The 21705-nt window shown below is 42.1% G+C and overlaps 1 protein-coding gene across 1 annotated transcript; it reads left to right on the forward strand.

The window, feature by feature from the left end:
* The first annotated feature begins 419 nt into the window (after positions 1-419).
* LOC117452134 (junction-mediating and -regulatory protein-like) lies at positions 420-21615 on the forward strand. The gene is made up of 10 exons (XM_034090614.1): positions 420-1752; positions 5297-5470; positions 13385-13535; positions 14534-14703; positions 14988-15153; positions 15792-15961; positions 16233-16310; positions 16400-16495; positions 17044-17569; positions 18606-21615. The coding sequence occupies exons 1-10, from the start codon at positions 967-969 to the stop codon at positions 18905-18907; spliced, it is 2619 nt and encodes an 872-aa protein (XP_033946505.1). The 5' UTR covers positions 420-966; the 3' UTR covers positions 18908-21615.
* The last annotated feature ends 90 nt before the right edge of the window (positions 21616-21705 follow it).

Raw genomic sequence — 21705 nt, forward strand, 5'->3', positions numbered from 1 at the left:
TATTTCCACATACATTTTTTTATTTCAATTTTGTTCCCATTCTTTCCATTCTTGTATTTTTGTATTCCTGTATTTATTCTGTATTTATTTATTTGTTATCTGTCATGTTCTGCCCTACTCAAGCTGAGACACTAATGTTGCCTTTAAATGTTCCTCGGACTTAAACAACCTCGATCTGCTCTTTGCAGTGTTTCGCAAGACTACATGCAGCTTAATTGTAGCTAACTTTTTGTTTAGCCAGTGATGATACCGTTTTCTAAACCGTTGTATAGCAAGAAAAAAGGTGAAGGCTATTAGAAATGTATAAAACTGTCGCACTAAACTTTGATTGCTGTTTCTTGCAAGCTGCATGGAAATTCCGATCTTTTTTGCAGCACTTGAAGCCAACGTTATTATTTTGCGTATGTGGTCTTGTTTGGCGAACGATGGAGATGTGATGTTATGAGTTTGGAGACGATGCTAAGCTTTCTGAAGAGACAGTGCCTTGTCACAATTATTAATCGCCTCCGTCTGTTGTATGTAAACGAATCGATGCTGTTTTTGGATCCGGCTGGTAGCATACTCTGTGATGAGAAAGGATGTCTGGAGCCGAGGTATGGAGAATAATGGGGCACAGCTGACGTTGTAAACACTGTCGCATGTTATGTGTCACACTCGAGGCTAATATGCTCGCAAAGCTTAGGATACAACTATCGGGTTGCAGGAGGATGAAATAGGAAGTCAGATATCTGAGTTTGTAGCCAGGTGGGCCAGAGATGGGAAGTGACATCGCACTGCTCCAAATTCATCCGCTTGTTGTGCAAAGGAGGATAGCCCTCCAGGCAAAAAATATCCTCAGAAGACAAACACTTTTTGGTGATTTTAACAACGTAAAAAACGGCGTTATACTAAGTTGCATCCACAGTACCGACGCAGGTTTAGCTGGATCCAGCATTGTTGTTATTGTTGTGCCCTCACTTTGCAAACATGTCCTTCACAATGGAGGATAATTTCGAGTCGGGCTGGGTAGCTGTCCGCCCGAACGCCTTTGATGATAAGGAAAAGCACAAATTTGTTTTTATTGTTGCATGGAATGAAGTGGAGGACAAATTTGCCATTACGTGTCACAACAGGACGGTGCAGAGGAGAAGCTTTGGTAGGGACCCACTGGCCGAGGCCACTGGCCAGGATGGAGACAAAACAAAATGGCCCGAAAGTCCCACCAGAGATAAAGTCTGGAGTCCAAGCAAAGGAGTCTGCAGCCCTAAAACCAAATCCGTCATGGCACCAGCAATGAGTCCTGTCAAAATCCCTTCAGTCAGTCGTGACACTGAGGTGTTAAAACCTCTCAGAGAGGACCAGCTGTCCCCCTCTCTGGACCTCTTGGATCTGGAGGAGCTGGACAGTCTGAGCCGGGAGGACTGCAGCTGGGCCGGGCTTTTCTCCTTCCAGGACCTGCGGTCGGTCCACCAGCAGCTGTGCTCGGTGAACTCGGACCTGGAGCCTTGCCTCCCGGTGTTTCCGGAGGAACCAGCCGGGATGTGGACAGTGCTGTTCGGCATGGCAGAAGTACCCGAGACAGAAACGGATAAGCTTTGTTACAGTTTGCAGAGGTACCTGAGCCACTCACTCGATATCTGTGGATGGAAGATCCTGTCGCAGGTTCTGTTCACGGAAAAAGACGACCCAGATGAGTACTACGAGAGCCTGAGCGAGCTGAGGCAGTCTGGGTACGAAGAGGCACTCAACCGGGCAACAAAACATCTGCAAGAGGTGAGAGTTTTGTCCATGACTTAATCAGCTTCAAAACTGAAACAACTGAAACGTTAACTTTAATTAAATGTATCATGTCAACAGATTTCACATGACTGTATGAGGTTAGTTCAAAAGCAATACGTTGAACCTAATATTACCGAATAGTATTGCTTTCAATTAACCTCATACTTATGGGAAATCTGTTGACATAATGCATCTAATTAAAGTCAAAGTTTCATTTATTTCAGTGTGGTTTTTGTCTGCCACTCGGAAGAAGTACTCACATCTTATACTTAAGAAAAAGCAAGTACTATTATAAGTAAAAGTCCTGCAATCAAAATTATACTCAAGTAAAAGTACAACAGTATTACCATCAAAATATACTTAAATTACCAAAAGTACTAATTAAGCAGATTGGCCCATTTAAGAATAATAACAAAATGTTTTGATCATAATTGTTGATGCATTAGAGTGTTTTCAAAGCTGTTAAAGGTGAATTACTTTGTATGCTGCATGGTTGAATTTGACCCCAGGTGTAACTAAAGTCTTATTTTAGTGTTGCTAGTAAGTAAAGTACAAGAACCAGAAAATGGTCAGAACATTTAAAGAAAATAATTAATGTCTGGAAGAAAAAGAGGTCACAGTCTGAAACAAGGCATACCACGATCTAACATCCAAAAGCGTTGAGGTGTTACAAAAATAAACAGGCCTTCCCTAATAGCACAGCGGCGAGACAGCTGAGGTATTATCATTTTATTACTATGAAAAAAGTACCTTGAGTTAAAAGAGGACTTGTAAAAAAGTCCTGTGTGGAATATTATACACTCAGAAAAGCTGCTGTCTTCTGTTTACACAGCTGTGACGGTCAAGTGAACACACACATAAACACATTTCAAGCACTTCTTAAGAATGACCCTGTTGATGTAATGAGAAAAGTCATGGTTTGTGAATGCTCTCAGACAGAGGTGGGGCGTTTAACCAAACATGCATTTCCTAAACCAACCAGTTAGTCTGCCGTCTATTTTACCACCAAAGAATACTGCTTGAAAACACCTCTGATCAAGCATATATCTCATTTTCTCCATGGTACAACCCAAGACCAACACATTGCATCCAAAAGGTCTGGGTGATCAGACTTTGCCATGAGGATCGCTGTTTTTAGTGGGCCTTTCTTGGTTACTTATATATTTAAAGACTGTACTAACTTGCTATGGTGCCATTTTTAATGATGCAGAGTCACTTGCTTTAATATCAGAATTCATGAATCCCATTCCTTTTTGTGTCATTCTTACAATGTTAATGTCACACCTTGTGGCAGGAAATAAAGAAATACACACAATAGTATGGATAACATGGTTATAAACCAGCCAGACATGTGTATGGATTTGAAAAAAAAGACAATTATTGATTTTTGATCTGTGTTATTGAATATAAAGTCAACCTGTCTTTAAAAAAATATTTTACAAAAGATGTTAGAATATTAAAAGAAGTTATAATATAAACACTAACAGACATTTCCGGGAAACTATTCTGTATGTATAACACATAACCAAAGACCAGCGCCAATATTTTACACGATAGACTCAGTTCTGCTTTGTGTCTATGACTTGGCAGAGTGGAGATAAACCAGACACTCCTGGTCGGCTCCTTTTACACATCAGCAGCAGCTAGTGATTGATTAACTGCTCTTAATATAAACAGACATGTTATTGATAGTCACTGGCTCTCACTTTGTGCTGCTAATCAATGGGGTTATATTAATGCAGCCTTGACTCATAGAGCTGGAGAGTGCAAGTCCTCTGAAAGACGGTGAGAAAGAGCATTAATGGAAGAGAGACATTTTAATAACATCACAGTGTTACTCCGGTCCATTATCGTGCGTCAAATTCCACTGTTACCTGTATTTACATAATATATATATTTTAAATACATTCAATACTGACCAAGATGGATATGCCATTACAGTTGAACCAATTCCCTAATACACACATATTCCTTGTGATTATAATTGTTATTAAGATGGTGAACTTTAAAGATTAATCAGATTTGCAGTGTCAATGGTAAGATATATAACATTTTATATTATTATTTATACATCTAAATCAGCAATTATTTGGTTTAAATTATTGTGATTGAACAAAATCTAAATATTAACAAAAAAATTGGAAGTAAAGTATATTTTACATATTATACTGTTAGTATGTTTACTGTTAGAAAAATATCACCCATAATTCCTGTTACGTACACAGCTACGTAGGGCCTTTGTTATCATGTGCTAATCTGATATTAGAAGAGTACATTCAGTATTTTCCCAACATTTACTATCTTTGCAAAAGTAAGACTCTATATTAGTCAAGATCTATGTATAATGCTGTGTTTGACCAGAAGGCTAAGGCGTTTCCCCTTTATGCAGTGAGACTATGAGAACAGCAGAGTCACACATGTCAGTCCCACCCACGCACGCACGCACGCACGCACGCCAAGTAAAGCATACAGAAAAGCAGACACAGGAAACGTTGGCTTACTGCCCTTCCTGAGCAAGTAAAAGTCAAACAGCAGAGCCATCAGTTTCACAAAAATGCTCACACAACCATCCCAAACTGCACCACTCTGACTAATTAAATGCCTGTCGCTGTATGTGATATATAGTTTACTAAAGGTGTATTCAACCTGAAAATAGAGGAAGAGCGCTGTACAGAAGTTCACAGACACACACACACACACACACACACACACACACACACACACACACACACACACACACACACACACACACACACACACACACACACACACACACACACACACACACACACACACACACACACACACACACACACACACACACACACACACACACACACACACACACACACACACACACACACACACACACACACACACTGGTTTATTGATCCTTTCACTCCATTTGAGGGCTTAATGGGTATTTCAGTGCTTGCTGGTAGCCTGTAGGATTGCTCAGTCTGCCAACAATGTGTGTATTGATCTTATTCCCAGCAGCAGCAGCAGCAGCAGCAGCAGCAGCAGCAGCAGCAGCAGCAGCAGGGAAGGCCTCTGCCTGCTCTGCCATAGTCTGTGCAAAGCTCCTATTATTTATAGTTACACTAAGTATCCTCAGAGATTCATTTTTGAGTGCCCCTTAAAGATGTTTTTAAGTATGTTCTTCTGGCTTCTGTATACATGTAATGGGTTCACAGACTTTCTGACATGCATTACACTACACAGATAATTACAACAGATAACAAACAATTACGGTATACACACATGTTACATCAACATTGCAGCCATCTATAGTATGTTAAATGGGTGTTTGACCATTTTTCAATAAACTTGCTTTCCACTGTATTAATATTAGGAATTTTCGTGGGTTTTGTCTTCTTTTGAAACCAGTTTACAACTTTTAATATGGATACTGCAAATGCCTCATTAGCAAGGCCTTGCCGAGATTTTAAAAGGAGCTATATATGTTTAACTGTTTTAATATTCTGAAAGTTGTTTGTGTGTTGATGACAATATCATCCTGTGTGTCTTTGTGATGCAGCTGCTGGACAAGCACAAGACCATTGACAATATGGTGGAGCTGTTGAAGGTTTATGAGGAGGAAGACGAGGCATATGGAGGACTGCTGGAGGCCTCCACCCAGCTGTACCAGTACCTGCTGCAGCCCTTCAGAGACATGAGGGAACTGGCAATGCTACGCAGACAGCAGATCAAGGTAAAAAGTTAAAGTCTGCAGTTTGAATGTACAGTATATACATGTGTGCAGAAGATTGTAAGATGTCTTTCATACTTGTTAGCGGAAATTGTCTTATTAAATTACATTATATTACATTACATTGCATTTAGCTGACGCTTTTATCCAAAGCGACTTACAATAAGTGCATTCGACCAGGAAGACACAACCTTGAAGAAAACAGAATCATATAAGTACATCAGGTTTCATAGAGCCAAACATTTCAAGTGCTACTCAACTGGCTTTAGATAAGCCAGTCCTTTATTAGTATATAAGTGCTCTGTTAGCAGTTCTTTGTTAGTAATTCTATCATTCGAGGTGGAGTCGAAAGAGATGAGTTTTCAGTCTGCGCCGGAAGATGTGCAGGCTTTCTGCTGTCCTGATGTCAATGGGGAGCTCATTCCACCATTTTGGAGCCAGGATAGCAAACCCACGTGATTTTGCTGATGGGAACTTGGGTCCCCCTCGCAGCGAGGGTGCAGCGAGTCGTTTGGCTGATGCAGAGCGTAGTGCACACGCTGGGGTGTACGGTTTAACCATGTCCTGGATGTAGGAAGGGCCAGATCCATTCGCAGCATGGTAAGCAAGTACCAGTGTCTTGAAGTGGAATCTAGCAGTTACCGGAAGCCAGTGAAGGGAGCGGAGGAGCGGCGTGGTGTGGGAAAATGTAGGAAGGTTGAAGACCAGACGAGCCGCTGCATTCTGGATGAGCTGCAGAGGTCGGATGGCACATGCAGGTAGCCCAGCCAGGAGGGAGTTGCAGTAGTCTAGGCGTGAGATGACGAGAGCCTGGACCAGAACCTGCGTCGCTTTCTGGGTCAGCTGGGGACGTATCTTCCTGATGTTGTAAAGCGTGTATCTGCAGCAACGGGTTGTAGCAGCGATGTTTGCAGTGAAGGACAGGTTGTTATCTAGGATCACACCCAGATTCCTTGCAGTCTGAGTCGGGGAAACAACAGAGGTGCCGATGTTGATTGTCAGGTCAAGAGTGGGACAATCTTTTCCCGGAAGGAAAAGCAGTTCAGTCTTGTCAAGGTTGAGCTTGAGGTGATGAGCAGACATCCACTGAGAGATGTCAGCTAGACAAGCAGAGATGCGTGCGACGACCTGAGTCTCTGAGCGGGGAAAGGACAGAATTAATTGGGTGTCATCAGCGTAGCAGTGGTATGAAAAACCATGCGGGCTAATGACTGATCCGAGCGAGTTTGTGTAGAGGGAGAAGAGGAGGGGACCAAGAACAGAGCCCTGAGGGACCCCTGTAGTTAATTGACAAGGGTTGGACTCGGACCTTCTCCAAGTTACCCTGTAGGTACGGTCTTTGAGGTATGAGGTGAGGAGGGAAAGTGCAGAGCCTGAAACTCCAAGTTCTTGGAGAGTGCGAAGGAATATCTGATGATTCACCGTGTCGAATGCAGCAGACAGGTCCAACAGGATGATGACAGAGGAGAGAGATGCTGCTTTGGCAGTGTGCAGTTCCTCAGTTCCAGCAATGAGAGCAGTTTCTGTGGAGTGACCTGCCTTGAAACCAGACTGGTGCGGATCCAGAAGGTTGTTCTGATGGAGATAGCAGGAGAGTTGTTTAAAGACAGCGCGTTCAAGTGTTTTAGACAGGAACGGGAGGGGAGAGACAGGCCTGTAGTTTATAACATCAGACGGGTTGAGAGTGGGTTTCTTTAGGAGAGGGTTTACTCTTGCCTCCTTGAGTCTGTTTGGAAAGTGACCAGAAGTTAGAGAAGTGTTCATGAAATGGGTGAGAAACGGTAGAATATCAGGAGCGATAGTCTGAAGGAGGTTTGAGGGGATAGGGTCCAGAGGACAGGTGGTAGGGCGGGCAGAGGTAATGAGGGTAAGAACCTCACGTGGAGAGAGAGGGGAAAAGGAGGTTAGTGTGTGGGTGAAAGGAGGGTCTGGTGACCCAGCGGTGAGTAAAGGTGAGTCAGAAAAAGAAGAGCAAATATCATCAACCTTTTTTTCAAAGTGGTTAACAAAGTCGCTTGACAGAAGGGAGGAGGGGGGAGGGGCTTTGGGAGGGTCCAAGAGGGTGGAGAAGATGGAAAATTGTTTTTTGGGATTGGAATATGAAGATTGGATCTTATCTTGAAAGAAAGTCCTTTTTGCCTGAGAGATCGAAGCAGAGAAAGAGGAGAGGAGAGCCTGATAGGTTAGGAGGTCGTCACGGTGTTTGGATTTCCACCGTTTCCGCTCTGCTGCCCTAAGGACGGTTCTATTAGCATGCAGGGCGTCATTTAGCGAGGGAGCAGGAGGGGACTGACAAGCCTGCCGAGATGTGAGAGGACAGAGAGAGTCCAGAGAGGATGAGAGAGTAGAGAGGAGAGTTTCTGCAGCAGCGTTTGGAGGCAGGAGTTGGAACGAGTCAGAGGAAGGGAGGGCTGAGAGCACCGATGAGGCAAAGGTAGAGGGGGAGAGGGAACGGAGGTTACGGCGGACAAGTGCAGGATGCGAAGAGATTAGTTTGTTATGTGTGGAAAGGGGTAAAGAGAATGAAATGAAGAAGTGATCGGATGTGTGGAGCGGGTTTACAGAGAGGTTAGAAGTAGCGCAGTTCCTTGAGAATATGAGATCAAGGACATTGCCAGCTTTATGAGTCTGTGGGGATGGAGTCAGTGAGAAAGCAAAGGCGGTTAACAGAGATGTTAGTTCGTCTATCTTCCCTGTCTGGAGGTTGAAGTCTCCGAGAAATCCAGGTTAATACAGAACTTGGGCCCAAATATGTTGACCCAGCAATTTGCAACAACTTCTTTGGTGGGAATCAATGCAGATGTGGAACGGTCATAAAACACAATGGAAAGTCACAGGAAATGATCATGGCTCATAGAATAGAGTTTGGTGTGTGTGTGTGTGTGTGTGTGTGTGTGTGTGTGTGTGTGTGTGTGTGTGTGTGTGTGTGTGTGTGTGTGTGTGTGTGTGTGTGTGTGTGTGTGTGTGTGTGTGTGTGTGTGTGTGTGTGTGTGTGTGTGTGTGTGTGTGTGTGTTATTTATATATATTTATGATTAGCAAAGCAATATGAGGGTGGTGAGATGTATCTTATTCCAAAGAGAAGATGGAGGCTGGTGAATGGATAAATGGTGGAAATTATTATTTTAGTGCCTATTTATATTTAGCTCAATGACTCACATCAGTAAATGACTGCAGTATCACATTACTACAGAACATTCACCAATACAAAAGCAAAAATATACATCTATTGACAACCTTGAAACACCTTCCTGTCAGTGATGTCCTTCTCCACAGTTTCTGGAACACTTGGGATGTGGCTGTTGGGCGTTGAGTGACATATTGTGAGCTGGAGCGGCATGGATCTCAAATTTCCTGCAGTCTCACAGAGACATGAATAAGTCATGTTGTGTGCGGTCCTGTAGGTTTACTGCGGGTTCATGGTGACTCCGATACACTGGGATCCGCAGCCATGCAGCAGAGATGAAAAGATGGAGTGGGGGGGGGGGGCTGAAAAAAACTAGATTTGATAAAGATAAGTGCAATTACTAAAGCTAATTAAGTCCAAATTACGCAGACTGACCCAACCCAAAATGTGTTAATATTTTGAATTATTTGTGATAACTGATTATTTTCTTGCATTTTATTTATTTGAAGGGGATAATTTTTGAAAGAGCCTACAAGAATAACATCTGAACTGCTGGACTATGTGAAACATGTGTTGGTAATCAAATACTACTAGTTGTTATCGTTAAATAAATCAAAACTATTTAATTTGGAGCCAATTTGATTCCAAATAGACTATTCAATTCCTTATATTGCCTTATCTCCCATTTTGCATTGCTTAAGACATCTGCTCTGTTCTGTGGAGTTAGTAGATTTAAGAATCTAAATGAATATGAAATCAACTTTTTTTTATCTAGCATCTTTCAAACAAAGTTGCAAGGTGCTTTACATAAAGACAGAACACATTCTACACATTTAAAGAATGACATTAACAAAATAAATCCCTTTTTAAAACATAGAAAGTAAAACAAATCTTATTGAGTAATTAAATGTGAAACAATCACATAAAAGCAATTCTAAAAAGCACTCCTCTGCCCCGACAGCAAAGGCTCTGTCTCCTTTGTGTTTGCACCTGGACCTTGGAATGACCATGAGAGACGCTTTTGAGGATCTCAGGGTGAGGGAGGGTGAATAAGGCAATAAAAGGTTGGATAAATAGCTCCGACAAGGGCTCTCAGGGCTTTGTAAGTAATCAGTAACATTGACCTGGTTGACATGGATTGAGGGGTAACACTTTATGGTCAGGGTATATGAATCATGCATGACTTAATGCATGAAAAAGCATTCATTCATGTAGTACTTCATGAACATATCAGTAATGTACAAGGATTAATAGTATCTCATGCATGACTTAATGCAGGAACACTACCTTAATTAATGCATCAACTCAGGTATCTCAATCATCATGACTTCTGAGTTATTAATGATGTTCATGTCTTCTTCATCTGCAGTTAAAGTGACAGGCCAAACAATTGACCAGTCACAGCAATTCCAAGTGTTGTAATCATGATTAATTATTTTGTCATTACTTCATCATGTTTGTGCCCCTTCAAATAAAGTCTGTCGGTCACAGCAGTGCATGTATTCTGTTGAATTAAAAGTGTTGTAATCATGATGAACTACAAATCAATAATTTGGCGGCTTAGGGGAAACCGAACTGAGAAACTTTTGAAAGAACATCTTGCAGTTATAGAATGGACTTACTGGCTTGGAAACAGGCATAAGAAAGGACCTCTCGGTCGTTGGCTGAAGGACATTCGGGTCATGTTTCCCTGAACCACCAAGAGCTCACGGACTTCAGATATGAAGAAGATGGACGTTTCAAGATAGCCCCTGTTCGTGCCTCACATCTGTTATCATCACATATGAGTCAGGAGTTTTTTTCTGAAAGATAAATCCCTGATGATCTATAAGTAATTTCAGTGCATTTGATCTGTTGTGGTTAAGTTAAAATCACAAATAATTCAACAACATAAACATGGTATGATTTACTATTGACTTACTATTGCCATGTATCTTGTGTCTTTGCCGACATTTTTTATTGCTTTGTTATGTGAAAATGTGATCTTGTTGTCTAATTTGTAATATTGCCAAATACATGATGCCTAAATAAACATAAGGGCTGACTTTATTTGAGGGATCACAAAGATGGTTGATGCATGAGCACCACATGGTTAATAAGGTGATTTCACATGGGCCATTCATCATGTTATTTATCGGTGTAAACCACGGAACAGGTCACCACTTTATTTGAAGGGGCACAAACATGATGAAGTAATGACACAATAATGCTTCGTTAATCATGATTACAACACTTGGAATTGCTGTGACTGGTCAATGGTTTGGTCTGTCCCTTTAACTGCAGATCTGTATGAAGAAGACATGAACATCATTAATAACTCAGAAGTCATGATGATTGAGATACCTGAGTCGATGCATGAATGAAGGTATTGTTCCTGCATTAAGTCATGATGATTCATGTACCCTTACCAAGTGTTACCGATTGAGGTAGCCAGAGTGAGAAAGTGAGGATCGGTGTGATATTGTCATATCTCTAGACTCACTTCACAGTTCAGAAAGCTGCAAAGATAAACCTGCACACTGTACATGTAAGTTTATAGTATGTTATAGAAGTCAGGATAACCTTTACCTCTAAACCTCAGCATACTTATTAGGTCAAAGTTCAGACCAAATCCTGTCTTCATAGCCCAGTTTGTTGTGTCGAGCTATTTTCCTTTCCGTCGTTATTGTTAGTGCAGTTCTAGTTATAGCTACATTACAGTGGACCCCTGAGAGAGTACCAGAAGAACTCAGGTCCCACCGAGATTTGAACTCAGATCGCTGGATCCAGAGTGCTAACCATTACACCATGGCACCTTGTACAATCGCATGTTATTGGGGGGAGGGGGCGATTCTTGAATGAACTGATACAACCGGGTCTATTTATAGCCTTCAGTGTCTGTAGGTCCAGCACAGCATGGCTCAATGTGGCTCTTCATCTGAATTCCTGTGGTTGTGCTGGTCCTTTTTTAAACGTTTGTATTCATTTGGCATCATTTTTCACTGTTTCTGTTTTTGAAATACTCTGAGCTACAAATTGTTCTATTGAACGGTAAGAGGGAGCGGTGTAACGTAGTTTTTTCTCACTTTACAGCGATATGTCACATAAAAAATACACAAATCTAATGAATAGTTTAAGTGAAAAAGGATGATATGGGGAAAGAGAAAATACTAAGAGAAACAAGATTACAGTATTGTATGAGTTGGAAAACAGTCATTGTGGTCACTGAATACAAAGAAAGGACACAATTGTTCTAACATAGCTTTAAATATTGATAATACACTTTAAAATACAAAGAACAAATATTTGTCATCCTATTTATTAGTCATGAATCCTACACACATACATGAGTCTCAATGTCTCCTCTAATGTTGTGCATTCAGAAGGGCAAAACAAGGCCATACAGTAAATCTACATCGTTGATACATGTGTGACTAGTATGTTTCAGATGGCAGGTTTTCAGGTCAACTATATCTCACTAAGATACACAGTAATATAATCATACAATGTGAAGCCAACAGGTATTAAATTACACTATGTAGGGCAATGCAGGAACAAATCAAAAGAGTGAGCACTGGCAACCAGACAGCAGGAAATTGCAGTGTTAGATGATACTGGTGCACTGCTGAGTAGTGCCGATCAGTACGGCCAGACTGAGGTGCTGCTCTGTAACCTTTGCTGCTCACCCAATGCTGCACAGAAAATGCTGTGTTTCCTCTAGGAAACAAGGGAGTTGTCTGCGCAGGGAGACTTAGCAGTATCATACTACAATTATTTTGTATTTCTACAAATGGGTATGTGTGTATACTGCTGGATTATTATGGGTTTTAATAGCTTTTTAGGTGGTTATAAATGGAGAAATGATTAGCAATATTCCTTCTAATGAAAAAAGTGAGAAGGCATTTTCACGGTGTTCAATTGTCTGCACTATTAATTAAAAGGTTCCATCTAAATGGTGATTATGCTGTTTTGAGCAGTTGAAATAGCCTTTTATTAAATAATTGTGTTTGCACAGGTGCATGTGTGTTTGTGAATCACATGGTACAAATACTGCGTATTGTCATTGCTGGCATGTGTGGGAGTTTGGCTCCCTCTCCAGGCTGGCTTTCTCTGGTGAAGCCATCGAGAAGGACTGCACATTTTGTACCTATATTAAAGGGGCCCTATTATTCTCCTCTTCAGGTTCATATGTGTATGTTGTGCCTCGACTGTGACATGTTTACATGCTTTAATGTTCAAAAAGCTCTTTATTTTCAGCACCTCTTTTCACCCTCTGTCTGAAACCAGAGTCCTGTCTGCTCTGATTGGTTTGCTGGCCGGCTCTGTTGTGATTGGTCAACCGCTTAGAGATTGGGAGAGAAACTCCCTCTGGCGTGAACTTTTGGATTTTAGCCTTTGCAGACCATTTACATGCACACAAACCTTTAACATTACAGGAAAGGGAAAATCAGAAAAAAGCACAACAGGGCCTCTTTAATCCTCACAGCATGCCGCCATTTAAGACAGACACTCTTGCACTACAATATGTGTAGGGTAGGTTCCCTGTTCTTTCATGTAAATCACAACCAACTGTCTCTTAATTATCACAAACATGTCCTTCTTTTAGTTGACCAACTTTACTGTTGCCCCTTTATGGCATTGATGTATGACATTTGGAGTTCCCACCACCTCTGGAACTCAAGTAATGCCACTTTTCCTCTGTTTGTATAAAATGTTGTATCATATGTTTCTTCAGAATATATTATTCACCGTTAACATCTCTCTCGTAGTTCTGAGCCTTGCTGACAAAAATGTGTTCATTCTCCCTCGACAGATTTCCTTGGAGAATGACTACCTGGGGCCGAGGCGGATTGAAGCTCTAAAAAAGGAGGACTCTGACTGGCAGAAAAAAGCTCAAGAGGCCGTCCTCAACATACAGGAGTTTACTATAAAATACTTTGAGATCACGGCCAAAGCCCAGAAAGGTACAGTCTACCGTCACTGTCACTGTCAAGTCAATAAAGCAGCAGACGAATGACTTTGAATAATCACACACACACACACACACACACACACACACACACACACACACACACACACACACACACACACACACACACACACACACACACACACACACACACACACACACACACACACACACACACACACACACACACACACACACACACACACACACACACACACACACACACACACACACACACACACACACAGGGGTCTGCTATTGACCTGTGTGTGGCTCTGAACACCAGGGCTAATGTGATTTGGTGTTAATGAGGCAGCACACACAGCCATGGTTTGACAGGACAGGAAGAAACGAGAACAAGCTATCGATCACAGCGCCCTGCCAGCAGCGTGTCTGTGCGGGGTTACTCCACAACGGGTCCCTGCTTAGCCACGTTTTTCCTCCACTGCTGATTGGTCCATTTATTATCTGACACTTATTAGATCAAACTCGACATAAGTGAGTGGCTTCAAGTACAAACTGGGATGTTATGTGTAATGTGCACATGTGGCCAATAGATGTCTCCCTTTACATTATAGTAATAACTTAGTCATCACATTCAAAGAAAAGACAGTGGGTGAAAACAACTCTTGATCGTGTCGGTGACTCACTTTTACCAAAAGAACACCTAACTATAAGATATGTGCAGTGGGGTTAAGTAACTAAGTACATTCACTTAAGTACTGTACTTAAGTACAATTGTGAGGTCATTGTACTTTACTTGAGTATTTCCATGTTATGTTACTTTGTACTTCTACTCCAGTACAATTCAGAGGTAAATATTTTACTTTTGTACTTTTACTTGAGTAACATTTTAAATGCAGGACTTTTACTTGTAACAGAGTATTCCTACACTCTGGTACTTCTACTTTTACTTAAGTACAGGATCTGAGTACTTCTTCCACCTCTTGACATGTTGAGGTGTCATTGCCCTTTGTTTGTTTTTGTGGACAGGGGTGTATGAGCGTATGAAGGTGGACCAGCGCAAGTTTGGTAAATCCTCTTGGACGACTGCGGTGGAGCGCATGGAGAGACTCCGCTACTCTGTGGCAAAGGAAACTCTGCAGCTCCAGAGAGCCCGGGAGATCTGTCTGGAGCAGAGGAAGCACACACTACGAGAGGAGGTGTGGAAGGAACACTCAACAACACCATACAAAAAACACATATAGACCTTTTTATCACCCTTTTATTTATTTTTTATTTTTGTATTGCTTTTTTATTAATTCTACCGTGTTGTGTAATGTTTATTTATACTGTTCATGCTCACTACTTGTAGCACTTCTGGATTTGAATTCAAATATGAAGTGCTTTATAAATGGAACCCATTATTATTATTATTATTACATATGCACAGACATAGAGATACGCAGATTTGTTTTGTCTAAGTTTTTGTATCTTGTCCCCTCAGATGCAGAGTCTGTGTAGCAGTGAGAACGCCATGGCCCTCTTAGACCACATGGAGACACAGTACTATGAGCGGCAGCTGCAACTGTACGACATCCAGGCGGAGATATTACAGTGTGAAGAGCTGCTTCTCATCGCGCAACTAGACAGCATTCACAGGCAGATTTCTGGTATTTTGGCACAAGAAACAACAGCATAGAAAACAGACGGTTAAACACACGGACAGGTTGTACTACAAAACAAAAACAAAATCATGTTTTGTTGATGATCTAGTGGAGTAAAGTTATTTGAAATGTTTGGTTTAGTCTACTACCTCCCGCAGAAGAGGAAGAGGATACAAACTTACCACGATACTCCTCTCTTTCTTCCTCATTCTTCCATAAAAAGTTCTGTCGAGGGTTTTTGCTTGCTTGCAAAATCCTACAGTTCCAGACTGAAGGGTGAAAAAGTTAAAACACTCATACATTGTTTTCTTTGCAAGGTTTATGTTGGCTGACACAGAGGCCACTAAGTTACCTCAAATATAAAATTACTGTGAGTAAAAAATATACTTTTTCTCATCTTAGAGTCCAGAAGATATTTAAATGAGTATTTTTAGTATGTCAAATATTCCTTACAACACACTACATTTTACAGACTGTTCTGTACTGTTGGCTGTGCATGGACCCGCTACATGACAGTCTGAATAAACACTATGAAGTGTCCTTCAAAAACATGAAGTGTGTGTGTGTGTGTGTGTGTGTGTGTGTGTGTGTGTGTGTGTGTGTGTGTGTGTGTGTGTGTGTGTGTGTGTGTGTGTGTGTATCAGAGCGTCAGGAGGAGGTGGTGTACTATGACACCTTTCAAAGTACAGATGATATAAAGCAGGATGATCCTGCCGAGAGGGAAGAGCTGCGCAGACTTCAGGTCAGCGCTCGACAGCTGGAGGCAAGAAGGGGGCGCATCACTGCCAAGCGCTCCTATCTGAGGAACAAAAAGGTGTGTAAACACCACAGTCACACTTGTTTTCATGACTGAGGTGTATCCTTGATTATACATACTTCTGCTGCATACTATTCAATGTCTAGAATGGAGTGTGTATTCCATTTAATTGGACTTTATAGTTATTCTTGAAAAAGTGTCCTGTTGTGTTTTTTTTCTTTACCCGAATCCTATTTATTAAAATGAAATGCATTGTAATTGGTTGTAGTATGATGGATTCTGTGGGGATGAGTGTGTTATGTTTTGTTTTCCTCTCATCTTTCTACAGGAGATCTGTGTATCTAATCACACTCAGACACAGCAGACACATCTAGCCCTCCACCAGGACTCCCATCAGGTCTTACAGGTAGATGCTCTATTATAATAATGGCTGATATTATATCACGGTACAGTTTTGTTGTCAACTCTCTCCTCCCGTCACTTCTACTTTTTCAGCTAAAAGATGAAGAAGAGGAAGACGAGGAGAGGAAGAATAGCAGAGTTAGTCAGGAGAGGCAGAGAACTCTGGACAGACTACGCACTTTCAAGCAGGTATGTGCCCTCCTATAAAAGTAAATGTGTTGCCAGTCTTTTATTTTTTATTTTTTAAAAGGCCAAATATTGTCACCTAATCGTGACCTCTGTAGTCAAGGAAGTATAAAAGACTACAATTCCCATGGTGCCAGTCTCTTAAGAGATGGGCACCCTGTGCGAAAGACGTGGTTGAGACACAGTTTTAACCATTAAGTTATATTATCCTACACAACGTAAAGAAATAAAGACGATCTAAGATGTTTATAATTTTATTTGAGTTTTGTTTTGATTTGTTTGACTATTTTCTTGCTTGAATGTGTTTGGAACGTTTTTTATTTAATTTTGATTGAACGTTAGTCGCACAACATCAACACGTGATCGGGAGCCAAACAAGTCATCACAACTCTCAGCAAAACGAATAAACGAAAGATAACGTGTTAGAACGGTCTGTTTAGGGCAGCTAATTGGCTTGATGGAAACAAAGGAAGGAAGTCGCGACATATGTCAACATTTTTCTTTTCAACCATCTAACTGTTCGTCTCCCGTCTCGCTGTGTCTCTCTCCAGCGGAACCCAGGTCAGGTGATTCTGAAGTCCATCCGGCTGCGCGTCACCAGAAGAAAAGGGCACGGCAGGAGCATGGAGATGAGTAGTGTGTGTGAGAGGGAGGGGCGGGTGCCCTCGGTGTGTGTGCAGGCGCAGGGCCACCCGCTGTTTCTCAGCACCAGCGTGCAGACGGACCCCAGCTCCACCCTCACCACCCAGCCCGTCACGGCCCTCACAGCCTCCCTCCCTCCGCTGCCTGTGCACAGTCCTGCAGACTCCTACTGCTCCCCCTGCTCCCTGTCCTCCCTACTGTCCTCCCCCATGTCCCCTCCTCCTCCCCCTCCACCTCCGCCTCCCCTGCCAACAAAGGAGGAGTTGTCACCTACTGCTAGCCCAGGTCCGCAGAAGGTCAAGGTGAAGATGGGAGCAGCAGAACAGCTCTCCCCCCTCGGGCCGTTCATCCCTCGCTTCTTTGACAGCAGCCAACTGTTGAGCGCCCGCAAAAAGCTGAGGAAGACTCCGGAGTTTGACTCTGCCAGCAGAAGAGGTACTGACACCATTTAGCAGCATAGTAGTTTCTATTAGATTACACACTTACAGTAGCCTATCTTACTTACTTACTTCCTTCCTTCCTTACCTCCTTACTTACTTACCTACTTACTTACTTACTTACTTACTTACTTACCTCCTTACTTACTTACCTACTTACTTACTTACTTACTTCCTTACCTCCTTACTTACTTACTTACTTACTTACTTACCTACTTTCTTCCTTACCTCCTTACTTACGTACTTACTACTTACTTACTTACTTACCTACTTACTTACTTACTTACTTACTTCCTTACTTCCTTACCTCCTTACTTACTTACCTACTTACTTACTTCCTTACCTCCTTACTTACTTACCTACTTACTTCCTTACCTCCTTACTTACTTACCTACTTACTTACTTCCTTACCTCCTTACTTACTTACCTACTTACTTACTTCCTTACCTCCTTACTTACTTACCTACTTACTTACTTACTTACTTCCTTCCTTACCTCCTTACTTACTTACTTACCTACTTTCTTCCTTACCTCCTTACTTACATACTTACCTACTTACTTACTTACTTACTTCCTTACCTCCTTACTTACCTACTTACTTACTTACTTCATTACCTCCTTACTTACTTACCTACTTACTTACTTCCTTACCTCCTTACTTACTTACCTAATTACTTCCTTACCTCCTTACTTACTTACCTACTTACTTCCTTACCTCCTTACTTACTTACCTACTTACTTACTTCCTTACCTCCTTACTTACTTACCTACTTAATTACTTCCTTACCTCCTTACTTACTTACCTACCTACTTACTTACTTACTTCCTTACCTCCTTACTTACTTACTTACCTATTTACTTACTTACTGTTGTCCCTGGACAGATGTTTTAAGGAACCCTAAATACAATTTATTTCAAAATAACAACTATATACACACGGTACAAACATGCAACATGGCTTAAAATACTGAAAATGCTAATAAAAAACAATAAAAGGTAAATCACAATCTCCCTTTTTGTCTTCCTGTATGCAGAGAGCTCGCCCATGGACGAAGTGCTAGCCTCCCTGAAGAGAGGCAGCTTCCATCTGAGGAAGGTCGACCAGCGGGCTCTTCCTCCCTCTACGGACGACGACGAACCCAACACCATCCTGGCTCAGATTCGCAAAGGGGTCAAACTGAAGCGCATCCCCAGGACAGAGCGAAAGGACCAGGGGGAGCTGCCGGCTTCCACCGACCCCCTGACCAGGAGCATCTATGAGGCGCTGCGCCGCATAAAGGAGGCCTCGCCGGAGTCCGACTCGGATGAGGACGGGAACGACTCGTGGGATAGCTAGGGCTCGGCTCAGACGCAAGAAATACAAAGCACACAGACGCCTGCACCTTCTGGCACTGCACGCACCGTACTGTACTGTATAAAGCTGCGTGGCACTGTACACTTATAAACAGTTACTCATTCACACACACACACACACACACACACACACACACACACACACACACACACACACACACACACACACGCACACACACGCACGCACGCACGCACGCACACACACAGCCCAGTCACACATGTACCTACCTCGTGACTATGCCGGGGCCTGAGTCATGCTGAAGACCACCAAATGCTCTAACATTCAACATCATGAAGGACTTCTGTGTTTTTATCACTAAATATGTTACTGTGGTTTTACTTCAGTAATCAGATCATAATGTTGAATAGCCATGCACTGGCATTTTGCGGCTACATTAACTTTTAGAAGTTGCAAATAGCACATTTGACACCAAAACAATGCAATGACAGTTATTTGTGAAAACCTCATCGTGCTGTGAGGTGTGTGGTTGTATTCCACACGCCCCGTAGCATTAGAAGTGACTGTCACACACATATGTAAAGGGTATGTTTGATTATTTGTGGTGTCATGTGAGGGATTGAAAACAAGAGTCGATGGTGAACTATTACACGATCACGTCTGCTGACACTCTCTATTACTGTTACCAAACCAGTGTACCGTGAAGGAATCCCACGACTGTGTTCTGCACAGTTGGTTTTCTCTCGTCACATGTGGGTGTGTTCGTGTCCGGCTGTATGATGACCGCTGCTCGTCTCATCTGACATTGCACAAAGACCATAAATCCTTAGTCTGTCGCACCATTTCCGATCCCCACCCCCGCTTCTGTCCTCTTCCGACCTTCACTACCCCCAATTCTCAGCCCATCTCTGGGTGAGGGAATATATATCGACCCATCTGTTCCACTGCAGCATGTGGCCAGGCTGGTGGGAGATACGGAGGTTTATCATTTGGTTCTGAAACTACCAACGTTTCTGAGCAGAAGCTGGTCACCTAGCGTGGGGGGGGACCGGTTGAAGGGTCCCCTGCAGAGTTTCATTAGCGAGGTGGAGGTCGTGCTTAGTGTCAGTCATTGTTGTAAAGTGAGGGCGGACGTGGGTTGGTGGTTTGCGAACTTCGTATGTGGGATAGTCACGGCAGAGCTGAGAAACCGTTTGCACTTGTTCTTATGATGGATGGTCTGGGGGAGGCTGGGTTCTCTCCGCGGGGAGTCACTGTGGGCTGTGATGGATGTGGTTTCGCCTGCCATCTTATTCACGTTCTCTCTTCTAATTTCTTTTCTCTGCACTCAGTGGGCAGAAGCACACAGTAGGAGGCCTGTTACTCACAGAGCTGGAAGTGAAAACATGCTCATGCACGCATGGACTCACTCACTAATAGCCAACATGTGCACCAACGTTTTACTGGCGAGTGATTTTTCAGATTTTACTTCCATTTTTTTCTTTCCTTAAAATATGTTTTCAGCACTTTCATGATATATAGTATGACTTATGTATCACTTTTTATGTACAGTAACAACTTGTTTTATAATCACTGGTGAAACATTGTGTCTGTAGTAGATGAGTATGTTTTAAAGCACTGAACAACATGTATAGAAGTCATGGAAGGTCGGCAAGAGAGGACCATGGGATACTTCAGAGGAATTCACGCTAAGAAGAAGCAAAGCTATGTGAATGTATTTGTGCTCTTGTTCTTGTGTTGAGAGCAGGCGCCAATGTAGAAAAAAGCAGACTGCAAGTATATGTCACTTCATGCAAGTATATGTCACTTCATGCAAGTATATGTCACTTCATGCAAGTATATGTCACTTCATGCAAGTATATGTCACTTCATGCAAGTATATGTCACTTCATGCAAGTATATGTCACTTCATGCAAGTATATGTCACTTCATGCAGCTTGAAATTAGTTCAATGCCGAGGAGTTTTTTATTTTCCTGGCAGAGCTAACCTGAGGCACATCTCTTCTTCTCACACTGTTCGTTCATGGTGCTCCCATCATGTAGCATGAGACAGAACTAACTCTAACTCTTAAATTAAGCTTAGCCTACACTTCACCTGACTTGATGTGACTTTTATCGACCGGGGCAGTTTCCCAAACTATGTTAGCGCAAAGGTTTAAGTGGCTTCACGAAACAATCAGTAGCAATGTGCTTAACACTTTTGGGAAACTGGGCTCAGAATGTGACACGTTTGCCGCGAATCACCTATCCATCACCGTACTGATGTTTAACACTGATCTATGTCTATAAATAACCTCAACACGTGTTTTTCCAGCAAACTGTAATTTTACATTTCATTCTATGGCTTCGTTTGTATCCTGTTTTTATTGTTTCAGAACGATTTCCAGCCAAATGTGTGTTTGCTTCTGAGTTCCCGATGCAGACGGGCCACAGGCTGACAATATGACCCGCTGTCTGAATAAGGCAGTCAGACACTTGAGAAGTGCAATATCAAAAAGGGAAATTCAAGAGACAAATTAAACAAGTGAATGGGGGATAATGGGTTCAGAGGAATTGCCTAAAAATAAAGGACGTATTAAAGTTGCAGTTGTTTTAACACAGTAGCATGTACACATACTATTCCAGGAATATCTCTCAGCCTTTAGTCCTATCGTTTTCATGAATCAAACCTTTCTTTTGTATTATTATTCACAGCCTTGCCCCTGCATTTGAATAAAACCTTGTAAAGCAAATTATTAGATTGTCTGTTTCATTGTTTAATGATTTGGTAAATATTGTCTTTGTTCAAAAAGCAACAACTGAACAAAAGCGATGTGCAAAAA

This window comes from Pseudochaenichthys georgianus, chromosome 9, assembly GCF_902827115.2.
Source record: "Pseudochaenichthys georgianus chromosome 9, fPseGeo1.2, whole genome shotgun sequence".
NCBI classification, from domain to species: Eukaryota; Metazoa; Chordata; class Actinopteri; order Perciformes; family Channichthyidae; genus Pseudochaenichthys; species Pseudochaenichthys georgianus.